General features: G+C 46.7%; 2 protein-coding genes across 2 annotated transcripts; one reads left to right on the top strand and one right to left on the bottom strand.

Moving 5' to 3' along the window:
* Positions 1-5,666: 5,666 nt before the first annotated feature.
* On the bottom strand, positions 5,667-9,967 carry cpo (carboxypeptidase O). Its single transcript, XM_049001913.1, has 9 exons — positions 9,869-9,967; positions 9,517-9,586; positions 9,159-9,260; positions 8,946-9,050; positions 8,377-8,493; positions 8,173-8,266; positions 7,558-7,760; positions 6,381-6,465; positions 5,667-5,980 (listed from the first exon to the last, which is right to left on the bottom strand). The coding sequence occupies exons 1-9, from the start codon at positions 9,925-9,927 to the stop codon at positions 5,718-5,720; spliced, it is 1,098 nt and encodes a 365-aa protein (XP_048857870.1). The 5' UTR covers positions 9,928-9,967; the 3' UTR covers positions 5,667-5,717.
* Positions 9,968-12,439: 2,472 nt separating this feature from the next.
* On the top strand, positions 12,440-19,442 carry LOC125725200 (melanoregulin-like). The gene is made up of 5 exons (XM_049001916.1): positions 12,440-12,537; positions 14,695-14,785; positions 15,248-15,402; positions 16,967-17,050; positions 19,368-19,442. The coding sequence occupies exons 1-5, from the start codon at positions 12,445-12,447 to the stop codon at positions 19,440-19,442; spliced, it is 498 nt and encodes a 165-aa protein (XP_048857873.1). The 5' UTR covers positions 12,440-12,444.
* The last annotated feature ends 764 nt before the right edge of the window (positions 19,443-20,206 follow it).

Raw genomic sequence — 20,206 nt, 5'->3', positions numbered from 1 at the left:
TGAGGCAGATAACTGACTCACGGCCATCTGCCGCTCCATACATGGACATGCTGAGCATGGCTGCGATTGGCTGTGACGGAGGCTCCTCCCCCATCACCGGTAGGTGGAGCTTTTGAAGACAAAGGGGCAGACTGCATTTCAATGGCAGAATCTTGGAGGAAAATTTGGGATTTACTGATTTACTTTAACTTAAACTTCCAGTTACAAAACTTCCATCTGTAAATGGAACCCATCCATCCATCCATTTTCCAAACCGCTTATCCTATTGGGTCGCGGGGGGTCCGGAGCCTATCCCGGAATCAATGGGCACGAGGCAGGGAACAACCCAGGATGGGGGGCCAGCCCATCGCAGGGCACACTCACACACCATTCACTCACACATGCACACCTACGGGCAATTCAGCAACTCCAATTAGCCTCAGCATGTTTTTGGACTGTGGGGGGAAACCGGAGTACCCGGAGGAAACCCCACGTCGACACGGGGAGAACATGCAAACTCCGCACACATGTGACCCAGGCGGAGACTCGAACCCGGGTCCCAGAGGTGTGAGGCGACAGTGCTAACCACTGCACCACCATGCCGCCCCCCTGTAAATGGAACCTTACAAACAAATTATTAACCCAATATTCACACTTCAGTCTCTACAGCTGGGCCATATCTAGTTATCCATTTAGACACATGAATTCGATTAAGTAAAGAAATTAGCAATTACCTTAATGTAATATAAATGATAACTTCTTTAAAGTTATTGATCAGTTGTCTGGACAGCTTTTATAAATGGACGATAGTTCTTCTGCTGGGAATGTAATACTCTTGTTGGTTACCTCCCCATGTTCCCAGTCTTCTTCATCTACCGCTCCTTCAAGGAGACTTGGGGGGGGGGGGGGGGGAGCTGCAGGCCTGTACTACTTGAGGTGTAGGTCAGGTATGTGATGTTCGGCTGACTGCGGGGGGCTCTGATCAGCACCCTAGGGCTGTAGTGCTCAAACCACCCACAGAGGCTCCCTCCTCAGCTGAAACATCCATCCCACCCCATCACCTCCCCCCCCTCCCCTCCGCAAGACAGACACTGACAAAGCTGTTCCTCTCACCCTGCGACCTGCAGGCATCAGCACTCTGCCTCCCCGAGGACCCTGAGAAATAGATGCCATAAGTGGACTTTGATGATGCAGCGTGTTTTCTGTGCTGAGCTTTGTCCTGGCACGTTTAAGGGAGGGCAAAAGTCACAGGGTGCTTCCTGTCCAACGCCCAACTTCCTGTGGAGCATCTGCACCGCTGCCACTGGGGCCCCCACGTCCCCCACGCTCGGCAGGAAGGGGAGAAAGCTGCAGCCCGACCTTTTCCCCTCTTCGTCCGCCCAATCCTCGGTCACCTTTGACCTTGCCCTGACCTTGGTCCACATTTATGTGATCTCTCTCAGCTCTTTATCGCTCCATGCCCGCCCAGGATCAGTGTGGAGCGACGGCATGACCACGCGTTAAGGTGGTGCGAGATGCCTGCCCTCAGAAGCAACATCTCCGAAGCTGGATTTCATCATAAAAAAAAATTTGGAGGTGGATTTGTGTGGCACACATTTGATATGACTTCCCAAGACAAAAGCCAGATCTGATGAAAAGCTATATTATCGTAATGGGAGGTCAGCGTTTTCTGGTGTCTCCCATTAATGAGCAATGTGATGGATGTATGAGGAACTTCTGGCAGGACTTATAAATAAACAGCACGGAAAACAAGCTGTAGCAACCACAGCCATATTCACACAAAGCTGTTCCTGGGTCATGTGACTTACTTACCACATATGATCTCCTGGGAATGTCACTAAATTACCCGCATCAGGCTCTCTTGCTCTTGGTAACTGTGTTCCAGTGTTACAGCTTGGCGGGGGGTTTCTCCAGAGAGCTGGGTCACGGCAGGGGAGATGCCTGTAGGGGAAAGAAGCTTTCGGCTGCTGTTGAACTCTGAAGTGGGGATGAGCTGATAAACGAAAAGCTCTCCTTTGGGTAGCGGAGCGCCGCATCCATGCTTTCGTGAACGGCTGACTAACGGGTGGAATACTGTGAGCGACGGGGGGAGCAGAGACTCGCGAAAACATCACAGGCTGATTTCAGCTTCTGACCTTAGAGCAATCAGATTGCATCTTGGGAAATTAAAGTGGTCGATGCCTCCTCTCTATTAGGGCATCGAGGCAAGATGTCGCAGAGGCAGAGCCAGCAGACCAGCGAGGGACTTTGCGAGGAAAACATCCCCATGCTGCAGAGAAAGACCTCTGATGCACCCGGGGCTTTGGGTGGGTCTCAGCCAGCCACCTGGGCTCAGCGTTAACGTTCGTGTTTCCAGGTCACGTGAATTCTTTTCTGCTGAGTTGGACCGTAATATCTGAGCAAGCTGCCTGGCACCGACCCTTTGCATCCCAGAGGGGGGCGACGCATCCAAATTAAAATAAAGCCACCAATTCTGCATTGTTTGCCTCAGCAGGCCGAACACTCCAGCTTGGTCCGGGTAAAGGAAGCCATCAGCGTAGATCTTGTCTGTAAGGGAGGCTTGATGGGACAGCAGGCATGTCGTCTTTGGCTTGAAGCGTGCTGGAGGATATGTCTGAGACTGTGGATTCCCCCATCTGGACATCGTAGACCGGATGGTGAGGAAAGTGGGGGTGGGGCGGGGCAGGGGGTGGGGGTGCCAGGTACTAGATAACACAGGATTCCTGGTTCCTGTTCTTTGTTGGCTGTTTGTTGTTGGACTCGGTGCCCTCATGCCACCTCCCTTGCCCATGTGTCATTGGCACCACCGATCCAAGAGACTTATGGAGGGGAGGCTGCACCCAGGCAAGCACTACAGCACTCATCCCTGCAACCTTTCCTTGGCTTCTTTGGCCAAGAGGACTTGCCTTGATTTCCGCAAGAGTGGAATATTCAGTTCAATTCAATTTTATTTATATAGCGCTTTTAACAACAGTCATTGTCACAAAGCACTTTACATTTAACCGGCCGGAACCCCACCAAGCAAGCCCGAGGCGACAGTGGCAAGGAGAAACTCCCTCTAGCAGGAAGAAACCTTGAGAGGAACCTAAACTCGGAAGGGGACCCCATCCTCCTCTGGGCGACCGGGGAGCATGAAACTGCATTTATACTGAGATTCATTAGAGTTCATATAGTTATGAAGTCCCAGTTGGTTTCATGTTGTTATCTCCAGGAGTCCAGGTGCGGGTTCATATGGTGTAGAGTCGGCTCGGTATCAGCTCGGAAAAGAGAAGATGGAGAAGAGTTATTGCCCAACACCTAACCTAACCTCCGGCAGGACTAGAGTAACTATGACAGCCTGGCTAAAAGAGAGACCTGGAAGGAAGCACAGGCATGAGGGTTTCCAGGGGTTTTGGCATCAAGCCAACCTACCGTCCACAGCTTAAGTGATCGCTGAGAGTGGCAGGACGACAGCACCAATCCCCCCTTTCATCTTCAATCTCAAATGACTATGAATCTCCAGATTTCCCATTCACCTTTGAAAAGGGGATTTAACTATCCAAAAGATAGTTTGGAATGATAGTTGAAATTTCGAAATTCCAACACAAATAGAGGTTTTAATACATTGCCGGGGTACATGCATGTATTAAACCTAAAAAAACACAACAACGCTCCATGGACCATTGCTATAAAACCCCAGAAAAAAAAGATTAAAACCTAATTCTATTGAAATCAGTACATTGATACGTACACTGGGCACGCGATCACTGAAGCTGACCCTGCTGCTGCTGATTGGGAACTGCCGACTGCTTAATTAATCAATCTGAATGTCGGTTATGAGCAGGACATATGACCCCGTAGTAATATATAGATGAGATTAGGGCCAGAGGATGTCTGGGCATCATAATTATTACAGCCTGTAGACAAGCACTGGGAAACTAAACATGAAAATGCTATTTTTATTACTTGCAGAAATGAAACAAAAAATCTAATGTTTTTCATACCTATAATTTCTGGACCCAGGAGCGTGAATTGGATCAGATCACTGAAGGAAGGGATTCACGCACAAATGGGAGTGTTTGCAGTTGTGCAGCGGTAATTTTGCGATGCTACGGTCTGTAGGCTTTTGCTCGACTGCTTGACAAACAGCATATAAAATGATCTCATTTTGCTGATATTCCCTCTTATGCCCTTTCGGTTCCCTTCGGCTTTGTTTTCTTAAAGCTTTTCGCTCGAGCGGCTGTGCCGGAGCCGTCCGCTATGTCAGCCTGCGTCACTGGCTGTCATGTCCCAGAACACGGGGGGGGGGGGGGTGCAGGCCAGGTTGATCGGGGAGGGGGGGCAGGCCAGGTTTATCAGTGTCATCCTTTCTGCAGGTCATGGTCCATAGTCTAAAATGATGGGGCTGCTTCAGAGTCCATTTCGCAGAGGGGGGGGCACACCTCCCTGACCCCTCCCAGAACAAGGTGACACGTGGACCTCGTCTAGAGCTCCAGACATTCACATGTGGAATTGTTTGTTTGTCCAAAAACATCATGCCAACAACGATAAAATAGGATGGGAAAGTTATTTGTACTTTATGCACAACATTAATTAAAATAAACAAACTAAATAAAAAATAAGCTGTTACACTCAAAATTAGTCAATAGAAATAATTCCAAATGGCTATGAGATTCTGGCAGCAAAGGAAAGCTGCCGTTCTGGTAGGTTCTGAACACAGGCGCTATTGTTCTCTGAGTGTCGTTTGATTTATCAGTAAACGATCATCGTCTGATGTCTGTGCCACCTCACTGCTTCGGGTTTCCTTGACGATGTGGTCGTCAGGGCCCAGCGATGGCGTCGGCCGTGCGCCTCCTGCAGTGATGTAATCCAGTACATTTCATAAGTAACCTTCTGAACACTGGACCCAGGTGTGTTGGAACTGCAGTGGCGCATTAATAGCTTCCAGTTAGGCCTGCTGTAAGCCAGTCTGGGTGGGAGGTAAGTGAGAGAAAAGCAATCTGGTCTGGGGTTTCACTCAAACAAAACAAACAGGCACGAAGTCGTCCACTTCCGTTACCTTTTCCCAGAAGGTTTCCGAGGTCATTTGTTTCGAAAGACTGGATTCCGGAATCAGCTACAATCCATCAGGTCATCATAGTCACATCTTGCTCTAGCATAATTTAAAGGCATTCGGCACACCAACGTGACACCGTTTGTACCCGGGCCTGGACCCGGGCCTGGGCCCGGAGTGGCCATCTCAGAATTTAGAAGGTATATTGTCTTGATGCTTTAGAGATGCGTTACAGAATCCTGGCTACTGCTGGAGACTGATCTGGCATCAAACAAAGGAGGCTGAGAGCCAAGGTACATTGTTTTGTTTTTTGCAGGTCTCTCTTGCCTGAATGGAAAGTGCAATGCTTCCCCCTTCAGGAAACTTGGTGAACTGACACGTTTATTTATTATTGAGCCCTGGTGCATGCTGATAGTAGCATGTTTTTCATTTGATGTATTGACAGCTTCACACTGTCACAAATACACACTGATGAAGACAGATAAACGCGAAAGATTGTATAGATTTTAAATAGATAATTTTAATTACTAGTTTATAAAGTTTAATCTCACAGTCAATACTTAACGTGACCACTTGTAGCTGTGGAACATCAGCATACCACGCATTAGCAAAACATTTAAATGGTATATTATAGCCTGAGATGCGACAAGTGAGGTATTTCCTGTGGATTGTGCAGTCGCAGCCCATCAGCCAATCAGCCAGCAGCTTACAAGAAGATCACAGATGTCAGGCATGACATCAGCAGTGCAGCCCACATGGAGGTGACTGCCGTGGCAGCATTGTAGAAGACCTTGTCGTGGACGTAGGTGATGATGGAGCGCGCTCCTGCGTAGGCCTCCTCGCACGTGGGCTGGATCTGATTCTCGGGCAGCTTAAAGCCGAAGTCGCCTTTGTCCCGCAGCTCGAACGTGAAGGAGAAGGGGATCCCGATGAGGCGCGCCCAGTCCCGGGAGGAGCCAGAGTTTGCGTCTGAAAGTGTACAGGAAAATCGCAGCATTTCATAGGGGTATTGGCCAGTTGGCCACAGACATGCCTGTGTGTAAAAACCTGCTTCAAAGACCAGTGGAGGCCATTTCCTCTCCGTGCTCCATGACCTCAAACCGCAAAAAACAGCAGGAGTCTAAATGAACAAGACCTCATGAACTACAGAGTAACGCTTTTACCTCAATGCCATATGACATCATACCCAAGATAAGCTAGACAAAAAGTAATGCATTTAAAAGCCATAGACTGCAAGTACGAATTGGGAAAGACAAGAAATTTGATTGTTGCAGTGTGTTGATATCAGAAGATGCATGAACTAAAGAAAAATGAGGGTGGGGGGTGGAATGTGCGGGGGGGGGGGGGGGGGGGGGGGGGGGGGACTTACACAGGACGTCCGGGGGGCTGCCCACGGTGTAGTCCGTCCCGTGGACAGACTTTATGGCCTTGGCAGCCTCCAGGCCTACTTGCATCTGTGGGAAAAGTTAAACTGAGACCAAACAATCAAGAAGCAGCACTCACACATAGTCGCTCTCTCTCTCTCTCTCTCTCTCTCTCTCTCTCTCTCTCTACCTCTCACTGTCTCCATTTCTCTGTCATCTTTTCTCTGTCACTCTTACTCTTCACTCTTTCCTTCTTTCTCTGTCATCCCTTTATCTCCTTCTATCAATCCCCTCTTCCCTGTTGGTACCCAGGTTTGAAACCTTTATTAGCACTTAAGGGGAGAAATCCTTAGAATAGAGAATAAGAGCATAAAAAAATGTCTTTCTTAAATTATACATGCATTTCTGTCCTGTCACTGAACACAAGAGACACACATATGTAAATGTCTTTATGTGCCACTGTGATTGCATCTCCACTTCCTCCCTCATTTTAGTTGACTATATTTTGTAACACAATCATTAACTTTCGAAGAACCCTTATTCTGTAGATGGCAAGTACATAGGCCAGGAAAAGTGGAAATGATTTCCATTTCCATCTCCCCCAGGCAGCAATGTTCGCAAATGATTTTTTCCTTTCATTAATGGGGTCTCTTGTACCCACTCCTCCAGGTCTTTGTTTACGCACAGCCACTCTACACCCTGGGACATTTTTCCCCTCCTTTCATCTCTGAAAGGCACTCAGCTACAGAACAGAGTCCTTTTCCAAATCAAACAAACATCCTATTTCGCAAATTAGCCAGTTGGTCTCATGGGTTTGTAGTTCTTCTTAATATTTAGGTCACACTTTTGTAGACGAGGGTCAGTTTCAGTTTCATTCTGATATTTGTTTGATAGAATATTAGTCTGGTTTAGGCAAATTTTCCAGTCGCGACACGAAATGGAAACAAACAAAGGGGAATCACGGAGAATTCGATGAATATTAACAGGTTATTAAAGCACATTTTCCACTGGAATATTGTCCCGTTCATTTCGAAAATAGGACAAGACATTTTACAAGTTACTTGATTAGACTATTCTAGATATTAGACCAGATTAGATTGGACTAGATCAGCCACTCTTTATTGATATACAGTCCATCTATGCATCTATATCATGTTCCCTGTTTCCTGCTTGCAGTCTCACCAGTTCCTCGTAGTTGGGTGCGGACACCTCCGGGTAGCCATAGGGCACCAGGATCAGCTGTCCGTAGGAGTGAATGGTTAGGAAGCAGGTCACCCGGTCCTTTATGCTCTCTACCAACGTGGTCACCGCCTGGGCCTCCTTCTCTGACAGGGCACCCGAGCCACAGTAGATTTCCTCGCAGCAGTTCCTCGACACTCCGATCACTGCGGATCAAAGGAGAAGGAAAAGACATGATGAACCCAGTGTTATTTTATATTCCCTTTGCCAGCTGGATTTCCAATTCTGCGGCAGGGTTCCTTCTGCAAAAAATGCGTCAAAAGCACATTTTGTTGTGGTGTCTGTTGACATTTTTTGTTTGTTGTTACTCCCCAGGGATATACACACAATATTTTAGTCACTTTTATAGCATATAGCCCTTCTTCAAACACACTAATAAAAGAACACTGCATTGAAGCGGGGAGAAGGGGGCACATTTGTCACTGATGTTGCAAAATTTTCCAGAAATCGATCGACAAAAAAGTATAAGCGAAAAGTGGCAGGGAATAACATGCCACTGCTTGGATTACTGAGCTGTGCAGCCTGGGTGTCTGTAGGTGACAGGCCGGGTACACTTACTGCCCCAGTTAGCGTTGAAGTTGCGGTTCAGATCAGCACCGTAGCAGTTGCAGTCTTTAGGGGGAGTCGATCTTGACTTCCTCCACAGGCGAGTCTGTGTAAAGGTGGAATGAGTCCTCAGTCACCAGTCATGCATAATTTAACCTGTAGGATGGACTGAGAGCGCAGCCTCCATAACAGCGTCACCCTGAAAGTGAAACTCACGCTCTCGTTGTGCCAGGTATACATGTAGCCATCGATGTTAAGTACAGGCGTGACGTAGAAATCAAGATTCCGGAGGATAGTGTTCATCTTCTCATCTGTTTTGTACGTCCTCAGGATCTATTTGGAATGACATCAGTGTAAATATCCAACCAACTAATCATCCATTTTCTGCAGCTGGTTATCATATTCCGGGTTTTGGGGTCCGTAGCGTATCACGGAGGCTACAGACACAAGGCAGGGAACAACCCAGGATGGGGCGCCAGTTACCCTCATTATGTTTTTGGACTGTGGGGGGAAACAGGAGTATCCAAGGGAAACTGCATGACGTCATGGGAAGAACATGCAAACTCCACACACATGGAGCCAGGGTGGAGACATAAACCCTGGTGCCAGGGGCGACACTGCTGACCACTGCGCCCCTGAACTGCATCCAACCAACCTGTCATTTTATATTCCACATATTTAATTGATGGACGTGGCAAATGTGCATATTGTGAACATGGATACACTGGGTGATCTCTGCCCCCCCCCCATCCCCCCCCCCGCTGGCACTGTCTGCATCACCTCACCTCTTTCACAAACCACTGGCAGAAGGCAGGAGAGATCCACTCCCTGGCATGAATCCCGCAGTCCATCCAGAAGACCTTCTTCGACTTGGTGGAGTTCAGCCCAATCTACGGCACATATCATTTAGGCTGCCGCCTACATTTCAGGTGTCTGCCAGCCGGAGTTGACATGCAGAACCTTCAGTCATGTAACCTCTCAAGGCTTAACTCCAATACCTTCAAAACAGTGATGTTTCTTCCCTCAAACGTGTTTCCATAGACCATAGAAGAGGCCACTTCCGGATTCTCTTTCACCACCGTCACCATCCATGAAGTTATCTAAGAGAAATGGGAATTCGGGCCATGTTTTACAACACAGTGGAAGCTGCTTCACCTCCTAGGAGGAGACCTGACCTACTTTAGCTCAGCGATTCAACATTCAATGGAACACGCTATGGAATGTGATCTATAAAGGGAATTGATTAAATATCCACCTGTCAGATTACTGGTTTCAAAGTATATATTTTTTTCACTTGCTAGAAATATCTGCTACATAAAATGTGTTTTTTCTTCCACGATGGACTTGATATCTCACCTCTTCCATGGGATGGTACTTGGTGTAGTTGTAGTTCTCCAGTGTTGCCAGGGGCTTGATGTCCGAAAGTCTGGCAATATGTGACAAGACAGAAATATCAAGACACAGGTGGACGGACAAATGGGTTCTTAAAGTGCCCTTCCAGTGAACGGGAGAGAAATGAGACATGACCGGGAGACGGATAATCATCAGGATTTACATTTTACTCTAGCTGAACGAAATCTAAAGTAATGAATCTCTTGAATTATAGCTGAACATGACCATTCCTTATAAAACAATCACAATTGCTGAGCCTAACAAAATACACCCAGGTGTCTCACTAGGGACAGAGAAATGAGACATGAAGACTCACACATGGTGAACTCCTAGCAGAAGCTGAGCAAAAACTAAAAAGCCACCCAATCTCAGCATGCTGTAGCTCTCCACACCACACTGGCACTGTACTGTACGAAAGCAGTGCACCGACTGATCTTAAGACACAAGCGGCGACGAAAAAGATGAAACTGCCCCTCTTATCTTATAACTGCGTAACAGCGCTCCCAGCACCTTTGCCCTTTGTGCAGTGAGTGCAAACAAATGGGTTCAGAAATTCTGACCCTATTCAAAGATCACGCTCACATCACCTGCCACTGGAGCCACCACCCATCCCATAGTAGGGAACACATCGCCGTGTCCCATTTTAAACCAATACCCACCCGCTCAGTAAATTTAATCACTGGGGACCCAGGGGGGTGGTGGTGTCCCCTCTTTCCTCAGATCGACAGTGGCAGCCCCATCTATCGTATTTAATTTGCACATCTGTAACCCTCGAGAGACGATATATGACAGCTTTACATGACCGGAAAACTTTAAAACACATAAATCCCTGAAGGCCGAGATTTTTATGGTTCTTCGCACATTTTGCCCCCCACACATACAGTAATACTGCTTCCATCAATTTTCTGAAACCGCTTGTCCTATTCAGGGTCGGGGCGGGGGGGGGGGGGGGGGCAGAGCCCAACCCGGAGGCTACGGGTGCATGGCAGGGAACAACCAAGGATGGGGCGCCAGCCAATCACAGGCAGTAATACTATTTAATAATGTTTAATAAAACTTGTAAATAAATAATTCACGTTAGTCCCTATATGCAGAATTAGCTATTTCTGTTTCTTCACCCATTCAGTAAAAATACACATGCATAGTGGAGCACTACTGCGCAACATAAAAAATAAAGTCACACTGCAGTTTTGATTTTTAATACATTGTTATTATTTTTTGAGCGACGTCACCTGGTCAGAGTACAAAACAGTTCTCAATTACAAAGATAAAAGCAGATAGTTGTACAGTGTGGGGAGGGAACTCTTTATAGCACTGCAATTATGCTGTAAATAGTCATTTATGGCAACAAAATTAATTTCCAACTTCAGGTTAAAGTACAGCTATTCAGAAACCTGACGCCTGCCCTCGGAAACACAATGAACAAAGCCGTTGTAGCTTTATTAAAACCTTTTCTTATCTCGTTGGCAAATCGTCCTTAATATGAGCTTCAACTGGTATATAATTTTCATACATAAGGTCCACAAAAATCACAAATAAATAACTCGTATGTGATGTTGCAGACTCACATTTTCTGTAGCCATTCCCCACTCGTGCTGGAGGTGTCCCACACGCCGCTGGGGATTTTGTGTGGTGTTTGAACAAGCCGCACTAACCCTTTGCCGTTATACTGCGCGCTGATCTCTTCATTTTCTTTCATATTACATGCCGCCGTGTCAAAACAGTCCAGCTTTGCACATTGTGTATATTCACTGGTATAAGGTCAGACTTTTTTAAATTGATTTCCTTTTTTGTAAATACGTAGTATAAACAAAATATGTCAGGAAAATAAAAGTTTTGAGAACAGTTGTGAGGAAGCAACCAAGAGGACTTGAGTTTTAAAAGCACCGACAACGGATGAATGTTACAGACGTACAGAGCCTCTCTGTCTGTGGTTTAATCATGAGGGACATGCTGATCGGAGTGTCACCACCCCTCTGATTAGAGGAAGCATCCAAAGAAATGCGGAGTGTGACTGCATCGTCACATTCCTGCCCGTCTTCCTGAAGTACTGCTGTATGTCAATGGGGCTGAGGAAAATCTTACAATCTCTCTGTTGCTTTGGGCGCAATATTGGTGATGCACTAGAAGACAAGGACATTATCTTAAGGTGTGGGTAAGAAGCGGGACATTCCTGTGCCCCTCCTTGTTCAAACAGAATAAATGCATACCTCATATGTCAGCATTTTGGTATGCATTTCCTGTGTCCCAAAAACATTTATTATTATTATTATTATTATTATTATTATTATTGTTGTGATAGGCTCCGGACCTCCCGCGACCCAGTAGGATAAGCGGTTTGGAAAATGGATGGATAGATGGATTATTGTTGTTGTTGCTGTTGTTGTTATTATTAATAGTATTAGTAATACTATTGATCATTGCTCTCAACTGTAATAACAGTAATGTTAAAATCCTTCCAATTTTCTGTGACTGAGTTTTGCGTGTAGTTATGCTCCTAACCCAGCCTTACTCTCGCTCTGCCATGCAGGTGATTTAATGCATAGCTAGCCTGCTGTTTGCTGCATCCAGGAGGTGGTGGGTGGGGGGCCTTCTTACCTCTGTTGATCACCCGGGCTGCTCCAGGCTGAGGGAAATAGCACAGCATTTCCGCAGGTGACTTTCCCTGCCGTTAGATAAAACCCTGCAGCTCTGGTTCAGCTGATTTCGGGCAGTATGGTGCTGTTTTGCTCAGCCCTGTTAGTAGAAACGGTCAAAGTGGAATCTCAGACTTCACTCCAAGTCCTGAACTGGCCATCGGGGCTCCGCCCATCCCCCAGGTCTCGGGAGGGAGGCGGGCGTGACCTGGACAGCGGGGCAGGGGTGGACCAGCAGTGGAGCCACCGCGGAAGCATGTGGGTCGCCTCCCCCACCATCGAACCTGACTCAGAAGACGAGTTGCATGCTTTAATCATAATGAGGAACCAGTTGGAGGAAGACACAGAGGTGAGTGGGCCTGGACACAACATAAACATCCACACACACCCCAGTCCAAGACAGTACATCGCCATGTAATCTCTATTCCACTTCCCATTTTAAGGCCCCCTCAGCTGCGTAGGAGTGTATGGTGTAAAAAAGGAATGGTACTCATTGTTGCTGGTGAATTGATTTGGTCAACATCGGTGTCCATCCGACTTTGTTCTGTCTTGTCCCCTACTGGCCAGCAGGTGTCGCTGGTCATCCTGCTTTTCCCCTCTCTGTCTTGTAGTCCTTTATCCGCTAGTGTGTTTCCCTGCTCCCTGGGCCGCCCTGTAGTTCAGTTGGATGAGTATGTGTCTCAGAGGCTGAACCCCTCCAGTAATGAGTTCAGCAAAGATGAAAGGCCACAAGTATTGTGGATGAGAATTCAGGGCTTATTGGGAAAAAATAGAGAATGATGCTCATGGATATGAGTCTGGCTGATATGACAGAGTAAATGGTAATTTAACCTCTCCTTACCTAAAAAGGCGGAGATGTGGTCTTCAAATGGCCTCCTCATGGCGTGTTGGACTGGCTGCTGTCCAAGGAAGACACAAAGAGGGATTTGACTGTGCAATCCACCCCAGGAAATGTGCAGTAACATTAATACTGGAGCCAGCGACGGTCACAACTAACCCTTGAAATTGGGGGAATTCTTTTCCCATGCCAACAGCCAGAGATAGACACTGTTAACACAAAGATCACTAAATAAGATATTTTTTTTTGTGCAGTGGACTGAGAATTCAGGAGAGCTTGTGGCTCTTGGGACACTGACCCAGCCCATTGTGAGATGGATAACTGTGGTAATGACAGGAACAGAACAGGGAAACCTTTCTGTAAGAGGATTGGACTGCATGAGCATGCAGTCTGTGGTCAGTTCCGACGTCTGCTTTGTGACGTTATGGTTGTTGTTTTTCATGGTTTCTCTGGTGACCTGCTGGGAATTGCCCTTCGATGAATTACCACCACTGGTCATAACCACCAGCATGTGATTTCCTAGAATGGGGGGGAGGGGGCATTTCCAGTGGTTAGGATGAATGGACAGTATATGGCACCCTCCTTCAGGCCTCTCTGTGGCCTTATCATCTCCCCTCCCCCCTCACTAGTGACCAGACTCTCAGTGCAGTATGGAGACAGCCATATGTAAATACTCCTCTTAATCAATAGGCGCTTTCTCATTGCAGGAACTTTTTTCAAGAACCAGAACCTTTTTCCAGAACCAGGAACTTTTATTGTTTTCACACCTATAGGGAATTCCGCCCCATTGTAGTTCCTCGGAGGCAGTCGCAGCTCTTACAGCTATACGACCACAAACACCGACATTAACAGGGAAATTATGCGAAAGTATATAAAAACAGATGAAGCAGAGAAAAAATGAAGCACACACAATTATTTTTGTACTTCAGTGATATTTAACGCATCACAACATTTTTTACTTGTGACCTCAGAAATGCTTTTCTGGATGAATGGGCAAAAATTCCCACAGACACATTCCAAAATGTCATGGAAAGAAAGCCTTCCCAGAAAAGTGTTATAGCTGCAAAGGGAGGGGGAGTGCATCTCCATATTCATGCCTATGCATTTAGAATGGGATGCTATAAAAGTTCCTGTAGGTATCATGGCCAGGTGTCCCAATACGTTTGTACATATAGAGCATAGAGCAGGGGTCTCCATCTTCAGTCCTGGAGAGACCCAGCACTACACATTGTTGGATTTCCTCTCATTTATCATATCTGTCACTTTCTCTGTCTGTCTCTTTTTCTCTCCGCTTGTCTGTCTGTCTTTGTCCATCGCTTTCTGTTTTCATCTGTCTCTCTCTCTCTCTCTCTCTCTCTGTTGTCACTCTGTCTGTCTGTATCTCTGTCTGTCTCTGTCGCTCTCTATCTGTCATCTGTCTCTCTCTCATCACTTTGTCTCTCTCTGTCTGTCTCTGTCGCTCTCTATCTGTCATCTGTCTCTCTCTCATCACTTTGTCTATCTCTGTCTGTATCTGTCATTGTCTGCCTGTCTGTCACTGTCTGTTTGTCTCTCTCTGTCTGTCTCCGTCACTCTCTGTCTGTCTCTGTCACTCTCCCTGTCTGTTACTCTCTGTCTGTCATCCTCTCTGTCTTTTATTCTCTGTCTGTCCGTCTCTCTCTCTATCAGGAGTGGGAGAAGCTGAACTACGACATCCACACACTACGTTGCGCCCGGCGACAGGTGCTGGGGAGGTGGAGGAAGATCCTGCTGCAGATGGGTGAGACAGGCCCTCTTTCCTCTATAGCTAAGCCGTCCCTCCCTCTGTCCTCTGGCCCCTTCTGCAGACACTTGACTCTGTCTGCTTCAACACAGTAGAGGCACTTATCTGGGTTTGTCTGATCAGCCGGTGGCGATGTGTCTTGATGTGTCTTTGGTTAGGGGGGTTAAAAAAAAAAACAGAAAATGATTCATGAAGGTTCTCTTGGCGTCACTACAAACTACCTTATTTACATCAGTTTTATAGATCACTATTTGTGGTTTGCACATGTGAAGTGTATTTGCTGTGTGGCACATGCTCTCTGCTTTCTTACTGATCTCCTCAAACTATCTGGCAGGGATCAGGTTTGATCCCAGAATGCTGTCAGTTCAAATCCAAGGAGAGAAAATTACGAAGCATTTTCCGCAAGGACTGTATCCCGAGACCCTTAGTGTATATACTCTATGGATATCATTTTTAAAGGCTATCAGAATGAAGTGGACCCCTTGCTGGAGGTGAACACGCAAGGTGAGAGAGAGAACCTGCACAGGGCCAGCCAGCTGCTGCGCACGCTATGGGAAGAGTGCAGCCTGTTTCCCATGGGATTCGGCACCGGGGAGAAGTACCTGTCTGTCATGGTAGGCCACGCCCACCTGGCACTTTCACGCTCTCTGAAGGAGTGGGCAAAGTGCTTAGTACTGGCAACAGGGACAGACTGGCAACGAGAAATAGCCCGGAAATTTGCTGTTGAGAGCGGGGGCAGGGTCCCATTTCTTATACTTTGCCAATCGCAATCGTTTTGGTCAGTGATTTTCAACCACTGTACCGCGGCACACTAGTATACCGTGTGAGATCGTAAGGTGTACCATGGGAAACTAAAAAACTTTTTTGAAAATTAATTATTATTTGCAAATAATATGCCACTGTCGAGTGTCTGTGCTGTAATAGTGATGTATTCTAAACAAACAAAGCTATTTCAACATTACTCCCATTTTCCACGACATATCTTTTCAAGCCTGACTCATATAAAAACTAAAAACTGAGAGACTGAGAGAGCTGTTGAGGAAAAGCTTCGTGTGTGTGTCTGTCTTCAATTCCTGCCAGGATATGAGCTTTGTGTTCATCCAAATAGGCTCAGGTTTCACACTGACTGAGCATAAATAAATTGAGAGACTATTTTCTCATTACTAGGCTACAGAGTGTCATTTTGTAACATTTTGGTTGGTGGTATGTCGTGGAATTTTTTCAGTGCTGTGGCTCAATACACTGGTTTAGGTTACATTATGCTGGAAGGGCACATGAAAGACTCACCTTCACAACACTGACCCACTGGGAAAATTCCTAAACTTCCTGATGGCCAGTCTGCAGCTGACTGGGAATGAAGCTGCCCTAGTCCAAGGAAAAATAAACATTCAAAGCCATTAACTAAGTCAGGGCTATTCAAATCACGGTCCTCAAGGACCAAGCCCTGCTGATTTTCCAACCTCCCTTTACCTGTGAGCCGGGTGTGAAGCCTCTGAGGCCAATAAAAATCAGGAATTATTAAACTAACTACCTGGAAGAACTGAAAACAAAGGCTGAATTTGGAATAGATGTCCAGATTTGTAGAGCCCTGAACTCAGTGAACCTGGATTAACTGGGTTAAAAGCCGAAAACTTTAATCCCGCCTATCCAGAGTTTTAAAGAATTCTGTCATTACAGGCTTCATTCTGTAAAACATGGTACCTTACAGGGAAATCAACGCTGCAATTAATGTTACATTTATAAAGTGTAACGTCCAGGGTCAGGCGAGCAGGTGGGAAGGGTGGAAGCATGAAGCAGGCAGGCGAGAATGCGGGATACGAGGGGCATTTAGGGGAGACGCAGGGCAGACAGCGACAAACATCAGTGATGGATCTCGGGAATACGGACTTAGATGTGGACTAAATACAGGACATGACATCAGACCAATGGAAAACAGCTGGACACAATCGGGGAATCGGTGGTCGATCGGGGGGGCGTGGCACACACGAGGGCTGGACGTGCAGGTCATGACATAAAGGAATAATAAATAAGTAAGTTATTAAGTTTCTGATACCAGTTAAATCCATGGATTTCTTGATTTTCATGAAATAGAAGGAACATGCATGCATTTCAGCTAATTTGTGCACGACGATAAGTTAAAAATGCTGCAACTGCTGTTTATCATTTTCTGCTTTTCAGGATCGCCTGGTATCTCTTGATAGCGCCGAGGAGTTTGTCCAACTGGCAAAGGATAAATATCCAAAGACCTCATCCCAGCACCCTGTAAAAATGACCTTGTGGGGATCTCAGGCGGAATGAGGCAGGAAGGTAGAGAAAATATAACTTCCAGGCAGCTCAGCTCAGGCAGACGGGCCTCTCAGCCCATTCTGAGAATGCCGGCTGTGGATTCTGACTGCCAATTCATTATTCTAAGTGGAAAACTTTAATGCATTTAACTGCGCAATTCGTGAGTTCCTCTGTGGATACATTGTAATCCTGCGTAATCCTCCCCCAATCAGAATCTGCCATATTGGTCTGTGGTCACCTGCAATGTGGGAAGCATTCATTGGCTGCCAGGTGCTTGTGTACTGGACACGCTCTTCATTCCCAGGCACCAAGTGGACCATGTTCTCAGCCAAGTACATGATGTAGATCCTGGCACACTTACGTCTTACATTGTAATATATCATCCTTACGATTTTATATTCTTGCTGGGTTTGGCTGAGTTTAGTGCCATTTCTTGCTTACTGTATGCCTCGTGGAAAAAACAAAAAACGAAAACGTATCCAGCAACTATCACCTCCAAAAACATATTTTCAAGAATACAGCTGATTAGCAATACACAAACTGCAAGAATGTGGACCGAGGATGGAAGTGACTGTAAATGTGTGTTTCACTGCACATCCTAATTGACAGCTGCACAGGAAGACAGCTGGGCAATATATTGTTGTAAGAATAATGCGCAGCGTTTCAAACCGAGCATACAGTAGGAAATACTCTCCTACGTGTTGTACTTTCTCAATATTACCAGCAGGGGGAAGCAAATCCCAAATTTTCCTGAACGTGAACCCACAGTCATCAAAAGCCAGTGGACTTTCTCTGAATAACTGTTGCAATTCATCACATACTGGAACTGAGAAAAAACGTTCGATAGCCCATGTAATGTGACTGTTCATTGTGAGTTCTCTTTCTCTCCTGACACACAGCAGACACTGTGCTATATAACTAAGGGTGACCTACATATTGTCGTCATGCCGGCCCAATTTGTGTAGCTGAAAGCAGATGTGGAACAAAATTGAGCGGGGGGGGTCCATCAGAAGGTAGAGGCCGCCCACACTTGGCCGCCGTGCAGATTGGAGGGGGAGCCGGGCGACACCTTGTTCTCATTATCCTGCTCTGTCACTGTGCGGTCCCCCCCCCCCAAAAAAAAGCTGGAAACCACTGGAAATTTCTAAATAAAAAGTGCTGTGCTGATGATGTCATACCTGAAGCTCGCATGAAAAAGTCCACCGGGCCCAAAGGGAGCTGGGCTGGAACCCCCTGCAGCCGTGCCATCTGCCCACTGGTGCGGTCACCTCGCACGCCATTTCCTACACGTTTCTCAAATACTTGGCTTGCTGTAATTTTACATACATACGCCGAAGCAAAACTCCATACTAAGGACCCTCATAGTTCAGGTCCAGAAAGTACGAATCCGGACCAAGAGTTTGTTTCAACCAACCAGTTAACTACTCTCTGACTGTGACTCCTTATGCTCAACTGGCTGATTGAAACAAAATCTTGGTCTGCACTTCTACTTTCTGAGCTTGAACTTTCCAGAAGCATCATTCGGAGGTGGTGGGTCAGCGCACTTTGATTTTAACTGAAAAGAAACAGGTTGGCAGCCTCAATTTTGCATGAGGACTTGGCTTTGACCAGCAAATTCTCCATCATTCCCAGTGAAATCTGACATCATTCTGCGGTTTCCAGTCTCCTGTATCATCGCCCAAACTCCCACATGCTGTACCACTAACAGGATACTTCCCTCTAGGGGATTTTGGGATTAACTGCTGTCTCTCTGCATTAAGATTCTCGTTAGATGTGTGAACTAATACAACCCCCCCTTTGCTTCAGGTTAGGAACTGGTCACCATTAACTGCAAGCCAGCAATCTTGGTGATCAGTGCTCCCCCTCAGCAGGCTTGAGACACTAGCAGTTTCTACAGCACTTGTTTGGGTTGTGCTACCCATTGAGGCCATCAGGAGGCGCTATGCTATTTAAAATAAAAGCTCTTGGTCGCTATTCTGTGTCCCAAACCACAGAGTGTTGTTCAGTCCAGGGTGAAAGAAGGTGCCGTTTTCACCCCTGCCCAAGGTGGCTGCAGAGCTTGAGGTTGGGCCAAACAGCAATCAGGACAGGAGGTCTGATCCTGCATTCTTCTACAGTTTGAGAAGAGCTGTGGAGTGGGGTGGGGTTGTCAGTGAGCATTCATGGATAGGTGAGGCAGGAGAGACACCATCACCGCTCTCATCCTCTGTGGCCAGGATATTCTCTCTCCCCATCAACATAGAATATTTGTAGAGTGTGGCCCAGGATTCAGTAAGTGTGTCCACCATTCCAGAGAAGCAGTGACTTCCCCAGAGCAGTGTGGCTGATGACTGACATCAATAGCCCACGCTCTGAGATCGATGACTGACGTATTTGTTTCGTCCCTGCCTATCTGCGCACCACCGGCTCTATGAGCTTCTTAATGGCATCTGGACTCCGGCACCGGTCAATGACCTTCCAAAATTCCCCTCCCGTCCGTGATCGATCCCTCTTGCAGCGTTTCTCACCCTGTACACTCTGCCATGATGCCCTTTATTGAATTTACCAACCCACTTAGGGTACGTTTTGAGAACAGTGATGCCTTAGGGTTCAGACGTTCTTGGCTCACTGCACTTTGAACTCCTGACCACTGAGGCGTGGTAGATGCATTCCCCGTCATGGCATAAGCAGAGAAGAGAGGCGCTGGACAGAGGTGTGATGCTGTTGGTGGCTGACACTAAACCGTAAAAGATTCCGGAGCTATTTATGATCCCGAAATAAACCGTTTGACTGTATTTGGTTGTGTAGGGATGGTATGAAAACCTTCCTCCTGAACATATGCTAAAAGATTTTCAGATGTGTGCAATCACTGCTTAATTAATATATTCAGCTGTGGAACCCTGGTGACCTTGGCATCCGAAATGATTGATGAAGGGGCCAGTAGCCCTTTGTGAGTAAGTTGCACTGAACCCATATCTTAAGTTGCAATAAAAGTTGTTAATGGATGTTTTATGGCCCTTCGTCGTCATTCTTACCACTTTAAACTGGTTTCAGCAGAATCCTCCTGTCACTGCCACTGTTCCTGACCTGCCGTGGTCACCTCAAACCAGACCAAGCCGGGTGACCCTTCTCCATGGATGCACCAGAGAAGCT

This window comes from Brienomyrus brachyistius, unplaced genomic scaffold (assembly GCF_023856365.1).
Source record: "Brienomyrus brachyistius isolate T26 unplaced genomic scaffold, BBRACH_0.4 scaffold62, whole genome shotgun sequence".
In the NCBI taxonomy this organism is placed as follows: domain Eukaryota; kingdom Metazoa; phylum Chordata; class Actinopteri; order Osteoglossiformes; family Mormyridae; genus Brienomyrus; species Brienomyrus brachyistius.
The sequence above is the reverse complement of the archived record's forward strand: the minus strand, read 5'-3'. Positions and strand labels throughout refer to the sequence as shown.

What these genes read in the sequence shown, in the direction of transcription:
- cpo (XM_049001913.1), bottom strand. Translation starts at nt 9,927, where the DNA reads ATGCTGAGATTGGGTGGCTTTTTAGTTTTTGCTCAGCTTCTGCTAGGA. An exon ending in ATACCTGGCACAACGAGAGC is followed by an intron (nt 8,267 to 8,376) that starts GTGAGTTTCACT and finishes ACCTTTACACAG; the next exon opens with ACTCGCCTGTGGAGGAAGTC. An exon ending in CACCCAACTACGAGGAACTG is followed by an intron (nt 6,466 to 7,557) that starts GTGAGACTGCAA and finishes CTTTTCCCACAG; the next exon opens with ATGCAAGTAGGCCTGGAGGC.
- LOC125725200 (XM_049001916.1), top strand. Translation starts at nt 12,445, where the DNA reads ATGTGGGTCGCCTCCCCCACCATCGAACCTGACTCAGAAGACGAGTTG. An exon ending in AGTTGGAGGAAGACACAGAG is followed by an intron (nt 12,538 to 14,694) that starts GTGAGTGGGCCT and finishes TCTCTCTATCAG; the next exon opens with GAGTGGGAGAAGCTGAACTA. An exon ending in GAAGATCCTGCTGCAGATGG is followed by an intron (nt 14,786 to 15,247) that starts GTGAGACAGGCC and finishes TCATTTTTAAAG; the next exon opens with GCTATCAGAATGAAGTGGAC.